At 53.6% G+C, this 9,483-nt stretch overlaps 1 protein-coding gene across 3 annotated transcripts; it reads left to right on the forward strand.

The window, feature by feature from the left end:
• The first annotated feature begins 1,568 nt into the window (after positions 1-1,568).
• On the forward strand, positions 1,569-8,197 carry SLC22A17 (solute carrier family 22 member 17). 3 transcript variants are annotated; one of them, XM_003901594.4, is made up of 10 exons: positions 1,569-1,839; positions 2,034-2,537; positions 2,630-2,733; positions 5,077-5,231; positions 5,830-5,995; positions 6,195-6,340; positions 6,505-6,610; positions 6,770-7,041; positions 7,289-7,400; positions 7,565-8,197. In XM_003901594.4, exons 2-10 carry the CDS (start codon positions 2,271-2,273, stop codon positions 7,851-7,853), a joined length of 1,617 nt encoding a protein of 538 aa, XP_003901643.1. In that variant the 5' UTR covers positions 1,569-1,839; positions 2,034-2,270; the 3' UTR covers positions 7,854-8,197. The 3 variants fall into 3 exon arrangements, with proteins under 3 accessions (XP_003901643.1, XP_003901642.1, XP_009209476.1); XM_003901593.4 differs by having other exon boundaries at positions 1,572-1,839; positions 6,770-6,987; XM_009211212.4 differs by having other exon boundaries at positions 1,587-1,839; positions 2,037-2,537.
• The last annotated feature ends 1,286 nt before the right edge of the window (positions 8,198-9,483 follow it).

A 9,483-nucleotide genomic window follows, 5' to 3' on the forward strand; every position in this document is an offset into this window, starting at 1 on the left:
GCCTCGTGGCACTGGGGAAAACTAGAAAGTCTGTGGCTGGAGTGCAGAGAGTTTGGGGAAAGAAGTGAGACGGAACTACAGAGAGCATGTGACCAGGCATGCAGAACCATGTATGAGGTATCTAGATTTTTAATATTCACTTTGACAGTGAGGAGACACCACTGAAGACTGGTTAACAGGAAAGATACATGATCAGATCTGTATTTTGAAAAGATCATTCTATCTGACTATAAATGACATATGGGTGGCAAGGAAGTGTAAACAAAGTGGATGCAGAACACCAGTTAGGAATTAGGGGGCGAAAGTGGTCTTTACAGCAGGTAGTTTGACTAATAGTGGCAGAGATGGAGAGATGTGGGATATCTGAGAATATATAGGAAGTAAAATGGGCAGAATTGTGTAAAGGATTCAACATGGGTAAGGAAGAGAAAGCTCTAAGGGATGTTGCCTGAGCATTTGGCCACAATGTGATGTTGAGGGTGCCATTCACTGCAGAAAAAAGCAGTGGAAGACAACCAAGTTATGGGGGGAAAGCACAAATTTGGTCTTGAACATATTGAGTTTGAAGTCCCTGTGAGTGATCCAAGGTGAAGGTCAAATAAGAGGTGGCTTCATGGGTCTGGAGCTCAGAACAGAGGTGGAAGCTGGAAATCAGTCTGGACATCAGGTTTGTATTGTTTGTATGGGTGGTGTTTGAAGCTGTGGGAATAGGCAAGATCCCAAGGTGGAGACAGTGTGAGATGAGAGGAGGGCCTAGGACTAAGTCTCTGAGGATTCCAGACACTGAACGATGGTGTCTAAATGATCCAGACAGGAATGGCCCTAAAAGCCAGCACCACCAGCCTCGTCACTACCAATACAGACCCCTCCTGCAGTTGCTTCATCCCATTGGACTTCAGTCATTGCCTCAAGAACCGGGATGATAATGGCCTGCCCATGCTCAGCACCAGTGCCATGAGCTGGAAGACGATTTCTGCAATGGAGAAAAGGGGAGCAGGAGAGACTCAGCAGCAAAGGAAGGGAGTGTTTAAAGGAAGAGGGGGTCAACAGTGCCAAATGCTGTTGAGAAATGGAGATTCAACCAGGATGGGAGTGATGAAACCCAAGGAAGTGGTCTCCTTGTAGAGGACTGAAGCTAGGGCTGAATACAGGGCCAAGCCAGTCTTCCATATGCATAAGTTGTACTGTAATAGCCAGTTTACATGTCTGTCTCCCTGGAGTAATGGTCTCCAAAGCGGACCTTGTCCACCCTATTATCCTTAAAGTCTAGTGCAAGTCCTGGAATGTAGTGGACACTTAAATTTTACTGATTAGTGAATGGGTGGATGAATGAATGAATGAGTAGTGGCAAATGATTGGAAGCAGAGGAAGAATCTCTGGCATCTGCCTGGACTAGCTACTATCCTTCAGCTTTTTTTGCTTTTTACCGCAATGGCCTGCAGACCCAGGAAAGAGACGACAGAGCCCCATTCCCCTCCCTCCCCTGGGCCCTGGCCCCCCTTCCTCTATCTGACGAAGAGTCTGGACCGAAGGTTCTGCTGACGTGGGAAGGGGAGGAGAGTCTAGAGGAAGAGGAGGGGAAAGCAGCGCAGAGATCGCAGAGACCAAGGAGGCGCCCGCGGCTGCAGAGCTTCGGAGCGGGATCTCTTCGGGCTCTCTGGGTCCGGGCAGTCGGCGCGCAACTGGGCCAGAGGACAGCGCATCCTTTCGGCGCGGGCTGGCAGGGCCCCTGCGGTCAGCAAGCTGGCTCCCCGGGTGGCCACCGGGACCCCCGAGCCCAATGGCGGGGGCGGCGGCAAAATCGACAACACTGTAGAGATCACCCCCACCTCCAACGGAGTAAGTGCCCGAGCCCCAGGTGGCGACGCCATCCTCTCCCCACACCCCCGCCCCCGCGGAGCGCCCTTCATTTTCCTCCTGCGCATCCCCCGCCCCTGACTGCCTTCCTAGCCCTCGCTCCCGCCTGCCCCCTGCCCTTGCTCTGCGGTTTCCTCCTCTTCACCCTTCTCCTGCCACCCCCTGCCCCCCAACAGCAGGTCGGAACCCTCGGAGATGCGGTGCCCACGGAGCAGCTGCAGGGTGAGCGGGAGCGCGAGCGGGAGGGGGAGGGAGACGCGGGCGGCGACGGACTGGGCAGCAGCCTGTCGCTGGCCGTGCCCCCAGGCCCCCTCAGCTTTGAGGCGCTGCTCGCCCAGGTGGGGGCGCTGGGCGGCGGCCAGCAGCTGCAGCTCGGCCTCTGCTGCCTGCCCGTGCTCTTCGTGGCTCTGGGCATGGCCTCGGACCCCATCTTCACGCTGGCGCCCCCGCTGCATTGCCACTACGGGGCCTTCCCCCCGAATGCCTCTGGCTGGGAGCAGCCCCCCAATGCCAGCGGCGTCAGCGTCGCCAGCGCGGCCCTAGCAGCCAGCGCTGCCAGCCGTGTCGCCACCAGTACCGACCCCTCGTGCAGCGGCTTCGCCCCGCCGGACTTCAACCATTGCCTCAAGGATTGGGACTATAATGGCCTTCCCGTGCTCACCACCAATGCCATCGGCCAGGTGAGGCGGCCAGGCGGGCCGCGGGTCTGGGGGCGGGCAGAGAGCTGCGAGGGCGGGGCCTCACGCCCCCTGCACCCTTCTCACGTCCCCAGTGGGATCTGGTGTGTGACCTGGGCTGGCAGGTGATCCTGGAGCAGATCCTCTTCATCTTGGGCTTTGCCTCCGGCTACCTGTTCCTGGGTTACCCCGCAGACAGGTGAGGGGTGTCGTGGGGGCAGGGCTGGTAGAAAGGAGGGGGTGCTAGGGAAGCTAGCCCAAGCAGCGGGCGCTTACAAGAGGTCGAAGACGATTCGCTGGACCCTGCAGTCTTCTCTGGACTTCTATTCAATGGTCTACCCATGTCTCAACTTCACTCCCCATCAAGAAATACACCTTCCCTACCTCTTCCGTGCAAGGGAATGACTCGACCTCCATGGACTATTAGTTCCATTCCCACTAATTAGTGCCCCCCCCCATCCATTAATCAATGGCCTCATCTCCAAAGAGAAAAGTGTCATTCTCACTAACAGCCCACATGGACTGTTAGCTCCATCTCAGTGACCTCATTCCTGAAGATCAATGTTAATTCCTAAACACCAACAGCTCCATTCCCACTGACCAATAGTTCAACTTCACAAACAAATTACCTCATTTCTGACCAGTGGCCCCTCCCCTACAAGTCAATAACTATCTCCAAAGAAAATATCCTCAGACCCAATAATCCACAGTCCCATGCCTGCCACCAAATGACCCTACCCTCTGTAGGTGAATAGCCCATAGATTAAAAGTCACACCCTCATGGATCCTCAGGTCTTTGAGATCATCTCACCAAAATCCCCATTTCCATGAGTCAATAGCTTCACCTCCAGAGATCAACAGCCCAATCCCAGCAACCAATAACTCTTCCCACAGATCAAAAAATCTCATCTCTGATTCTGGTCACCATCACCACTGACCAGATGCTCTCACTGCACTAAACTTCCTCCTGGATGATTAGACTGAGCCCCATTGATCCACAGTTCATCCAAGTGGATTAATAGCTCAAGTTCTATGGATCAAAGCCATCCCAACATTCAGTAGTCCAGTTCCTTAAAATCAATACCCATCCTCACTGCCCAACAGTCACACACCTCTGTGGGCCAATGGTCCTAAACCCACAGGTCAGTAGCCCATGCCTATGCATCAGTGGCCTCATTGCCACAGACTAGTAGCTCATTCCTATGGAACAATGGTTTCATCCCCAAAGATCAACAATTTGGTCTCTTAAAATCCGTAGCCTTCAGCACATTAACCAATAAGCCCATCCTCATGGAAAAATACTCCACCTTATTAGATCAATAGCCTAACTCCCAGGGATTGGTGCCCCCTTTCCAATGACCAGAGGCTCCCTATCTTCATCTCCATAGATCAGTGGTCTTCTCCCCAAAGATCAATAGCCCAGCCTCCAAGGATCAGTAACCATGTTTTCACTAACTCATAGTCAGTGACTATCATCACTTACCAATCATCTCATCTCCCTTGGTCTGTGACCTTATCCTTACGGATTAGTCCCATGGATTAATAGATTCATTCCATTGATCAATAGTCCTGCCCCATGGATTAATAGACCCATGTCCATGTCCCCACTGATCTTTCTTTTTTCTTTCTTTTTTTTCTTTTCTTTTTTTTTTTTTTTTTCTTTTTGAGACTGAGTCTCGCTCTGTTGCCCAGGCTGGAGTGCAGTGGCGCAATCTCAGTTCACTGCAACCTCTGCCTCCCGGGTTCAAGCAATTCTCCTGCCTCAGCCTCCCAAGTAGCTGGAACTACAGGCACACACCCCCACACCTGGCTAATTTTTGTATTTTTAGAAGAGACGGGGTTTTACCATATTTGTCAGGCTGGTCTTGAACTCCTGACCTCATGATCTGCCCGCCTCGGCCTCCCAAAGTGCTAGGATTGCAGGCGTGAGCCACCGTGCTCAGCCTGACCGTTCTTAATGTATTAATAGACCAATGTCCCACCTCCATGGAACAATGGTCTCATCTCCAAAAATCAATTACTCCGTCCCCTAATGTCATTAACTTTACCTTCACTGACCAGTAGTATCCCCATGCACAAGTGGCCAATGGCCTCCCCTCCACAGGTTAATAGTTCCAACTCCGTATATCAATGAACCCCCCTCCCACATCTCCTCTGAACAGTCTAAGCAAGACAAGCTCCATGCCCACTGACCATTAGCTCTATTCCTAAGGATGAATGGTCCCAAATCCCCTAAGCAATTACCCATCCCCCCTGATGAGTGATCTCACATCCATTGACAAGTGCCCTAATCTCTGACCAATAGCCCAAGAGTCAATGTTCCCACCTCTTACAGAATCACAACCACACCCCAGTGCCCAGTAGCCAGGCATCACCCACCCATGGTCCCCATCCCTTCCCATCTTCTCAAGCCTCTTTCCAACTCTTGCTCCCAGAACTTCATTCTCATACCTCTAGCTCTAAAGTGTGCAGCTGGGTCTTTCCCAGTAACTTCCCCACCACCAGAGAGTCTGGGTGACCAGAAGCCCTTCCCACTTTCTAGGTTTGGCCGTCGTGGGATTGTGTTGCTGACCTTGGGGCTGGTGGGACCCTGTGGAGTAGGAGGGGCTGCTGCAGGCTCCTCCACAGGCGTCATGGCCCTCCGATTCCTCCTGGGTTTTCTGCTTGCCGGTGTTGACCTGGGTGTCTACCTGATGCGTAAGTGGCACCCTCCCAGAATTCCCTCCCTTGGGTCTCATGCCTACCTGCCTGCATCCCCAGGCCATCCCCACTGCCCCTTAGGCCACATTTCAGCTGCCTAGAATTTCAGCTATCTTTCTGCCCAGGCCCTTGAAGAATCCAGGGCTCTTGTTTCTCTCTGCACCTATCTCCCTGTCCCCACAATCTTTAAAGTCTTTGCCCTGGACTTACTGCTGCCAGGGGATAAGGTGCTATTCCCCTGACCGTAGTAAGTCCAGGGACAAGGATTGTCCCTAGCTGTGCGACCTTGGACAAGGGTTGATGTGAAGGTCAAATAAGAGGCCTGATGGGAAAGGGCCTATAAACTGGAAATGCCGAACACTCACCAGGGACTCTGGCCCTAGAGCCCTCCTAGGTTTGAGCAGTAGAGGAGAGAGGGCTGAACAATCTCCCCAATCCTTGCCACCCAGAGGTTAGCAAGGGAGGCAATGGCTGCAGCCTTCACTCTGGGTCTGACCTCACTCTCTGTCCTCCTCCCTCCCTCTCTCCTCTTCTCTCTTATGTCTTCTTCCTCCCTGGCCTCCCTCTCCTCTCTCCACCCCTGCTGTATCTCCAGGCCTGGAGCTGTGCGACCCAACCCAGAGGCTTCGGGTGGCCCTGGCAGGGGAGTTGGTGGGGGTGGGAGGGCACTTCCTGTTCCTGGGCCTGGCCCTTGTCTCTAAGGATTGGCGATTCCTACAGCGAATGATCACCGCTCCCTGCATCCTCTTCCTGTTTTATGGGTCAGTATTGCCCTTCACCTGTGGTCCGGCAATTCCCATCTCTGCCTCCAAACTAGCCCTAGCCCGGAGACCCCTCCTCTTCTCCAACCACCCCTGGTCCAGGCCTACCCCAGCCCCAGTCCCTCAGAGGTGCATGTTTCCCACCCCTAGATCAGGAGAAGGGAGACCTCACAGTATACCCCTTCCACCTTGCCCCCAGCTGGCCTGGTTTGTTCCTGGAGTCCGCACGGTGGCTGATAGTGAAGCGGCAGATCGAGGAGGCTCAATCTGTGCTGAGGATCCTGGCTGAACGAAACCGGCCCCATGGGCAGATGCTGGGGGAGGAGGCCCAGGAGGCCCTGCAGGGTAAGAGATAGGGGTCCCTGTGAGTGTTGCTTCACTTGCACACATGATGGTGCCCTCTGCATGGTTGTAGCTGTGCCACCTTCTCCCAGGGTCCCCACCACCCATGTGGGAGGATCCTGGGTTCTCAGGGTTTTCTTCTGACAGCTCCTCTCTCTCTCCCAAAGACCTGGAGAATACCTGCCCTCTCCCTGCAACATCCTCCTTTTCCTTCGCTTCCCTCCTCAACTACCGCAACATCTGGAAAAATCTGCTTATCCTGGGCTTCACCAAGTGAGCCTGGGTGTCTGGGCTGAGGGCCAGGCCAGTAGCTGGAATGGGGGCTGGCCGGGTGGGAAGGCCCAAGGACCCCTGCAGAGGACCATCAGCACTGTGGAAGGCTGCACGAGGGGATTCAGACTCTGTTCTTTGCTTCCCCACCCCTTCTCACAGCTTCATTGCCCATGCCATTCGCCACTGCTACCAGCCTGTGGGAGGAGGAGGAAGCCCATCAGACTTCTACCTGTGCTCTCTGCTGGCCAGCGGCACCGCAGCCCTGGCCTGTGTCTTCCTAGGGGTCACCGTGGACCGATTTGGCCGCCGGGGCATCCTTCTTCTCTCCATGACCCTTACCGGCATTGCTTCCCTGGTCCTGCTGGGCCTGTGGGATTGTGAGCATCCTACCTTTCCCACAGTGTGGGCTCAACAAGGGATCCCCAACAGAGGTGCTTCAGACAGGCTCAGCCATTTCTTCTGGCACAAGCCTCCCAAGACAAGCCCCAGACCCTGTCCAGCTCTTCCACATGCCTCCACCAGGCCGCACAGCCCCATCTGCTCTCCCAGTCAGTTACTGAATGCCCAGAGCCTGCCCAGCTAGAGCCATGGGAACAGAGAGCCAAGGGGATGACACCCAGGACTAGGAGAGCCTTGACCTCCCCACCTCCATTCATATCATCCCTTTTGCGTCTGCAGATCTGAACGAGGCTGCCATCACCACGTTCTCCGTCCTTGGGCTCTTCTCCTCCCAAGCTGCCGCCATCCTCAGCACCCTCCTTGCTGCTGAGGTCATCCCCACCACTGTCCGGTGAGAGCAGGGGTGTCCCCAGGGGCAGAGCCAGGACCCTCGGCCTCCCCCTCCCCCAACCCACTCCTGAGGACGGGGCTTGTGGGCTGGAGGAGGGGGTGCTGTGGGAGAAGGGCAGGGCAAGGCCACAGCTGTGGGCTGAGCTCCTCCTCCTTCTTCCCCAGGGGTCGCGGCCTGGGCCTGATCATGGCTCTAGGGGCGCTTGGGGGGCTGAGCGGCCCGGCCCAGCGCCTCCATATGGGCCATGGAGCCTTCCTGCAGCACGTGGTGCTGGCGGCCTGCGCCCTCCTCTGCATTCTCAGCATTATGCTGCTGCCGGAAACCAAGCGCAAGCTCCTGCCGGAGGTGCTCCGGGATGGGGAGCTGTGTCGCCGGCCTTCCCTGCTGCGGCAGCCACCCCCTACCCGCTGTGACCACGTCCCACTGCTTGCCACCCCTAACCCTGCCCTCTGAGCGGCCTCTGAGTACCCTGGCGGGAGGCTGGCCCACACAGAAATGTGGCAAGAAGATCGGGAAGACTGAGTAGGGAAGGCAGGGCTGCCCAGAAGGCTCAGAGGTACCTTATGCCAGCCATCGCGGAGAGCTCAGAGGGCCGTGCCCTCCCTGCCTCCTCCCTGCTGCTTTGCGTTCACTTCCTTGGCCAGAGTCAGGGGACAGGGAGAGAGCTCCACACTGTAACCACTGGGTCTGGGCTCCATCCTGCACCCAAAGACATCCTCCCAGACCTCATTATTTCTTGCTCTATCATTCTGTTTCAATAAAGACATTTGGAATAAATGAGCATATCATGGCCTGGACTTCTGTTTGTCCTTCTATGTCTTGGGGGAAGGTTTTTCTCAGTGTAATGCACACCAATAACAATCTCCCCTCTCCCTCCCTGTGTCCTGCCCAGAGTGATGAGTTACAGACAACTGTCACCACTTACTGACTGCTTGCACTTTGCCAGAACGGGGCTAAGCATTTGACACACTTCGTATCATTTAATTTTTACAACATTGCAAGGTAGGTGTTTGGATCAATGTTTTTGTTATTGTTGTTGTTGTCGCAAGCAATAAAAACTGGCTCTAATTAACTTAAACAAAAAGGGAATTACTAGATTTGGTGGGGCAGGTTGTGGTGGGAGCTCACAGAATGAAGGAGAAGCAGAACTAGTCATAAAATAACTAGTCAGGAGCAGAGAAGACTCCTTGTCTGAGGAGTAGAAACCAGCGACATTTTTGTCAGGGCTTCTAGATGAATGAGCTCCAGTGGAATGTAATCTTCGGGTTATCCCACTGAAGATTCATTTCCAGAGAGCACGTCACTGGCTAGATAGAGTAACATGCCTCCTACACCCCATTTCTCCCAACTGGGAATAGGGAAAGCAAAAGCAGAAGTGGGACTGGGTGTTACTCAGAAAAAAAACAATAGAAGTTCAATACAGCGTTATTACTCTCTTAAGCAGATGAGAAAACTTATGGTCAGAAAGACTCAGTAACTTGCCCAAGGTTACAAAGCTAATGAGTGACAAAGCTAAGACACGATTAGATCCCAGAGAGCCCTTCATGGATGCATACTGTAGTCACCTTCCCAACTCATCTAACTTTTGGGCACTTTCCTTAAAAGGCAAAAGTGGGTTCTCTTGGCTCTCTGGAAGGTGGCAGCAGAAAACTGAGACTTCTACCTCAGTGCCAGGGCCTGCCTATTAAACCAAACCTGATTTGGCTTTACCACTTTGGGCAAATCTCTTAGCTTCCAACTTCCTTTAAGAGTTGCTATAAGGATTAAGCAAGATAATGTATCCTAAGTGTCTCTTAAACTACCCCCACTAGGTGTAAACTGTGTAAAGCAAAAATTATCTGAGACAAGTTTCAATCAATTTAGAAAGTTTATTTTGCCAAGGTTAAGGATGCACCCATGATACAGCCTCAGGAGGTCCTGAGGAAGTGCCCAAAGTGGTCGAAGTACAGCTTGCTTTATACATTTTAGGGAGACATAATACATCAGTCAGTACGTGTAGGATTTACAATGGTTGGATCTGAAAGAGTGGGACAACTCAAAGGCAGGGCCAGGGCTTCCAGGCCATAGTTAGATTTAAACATAT

This window comes from Papio anubis, chromosome 7, assembly GCF_008728515.1.
Source record: "Papio anubis isolate 15944 chromosome 7, Panubis1.0, whole genome shotgun sequence".
Classification (NCBI taxonomy): Eukaryota; Metazoa; Chordata; class Mammalia; order Primates; family Cercopithecidae; genus Papio; species Papio anubis.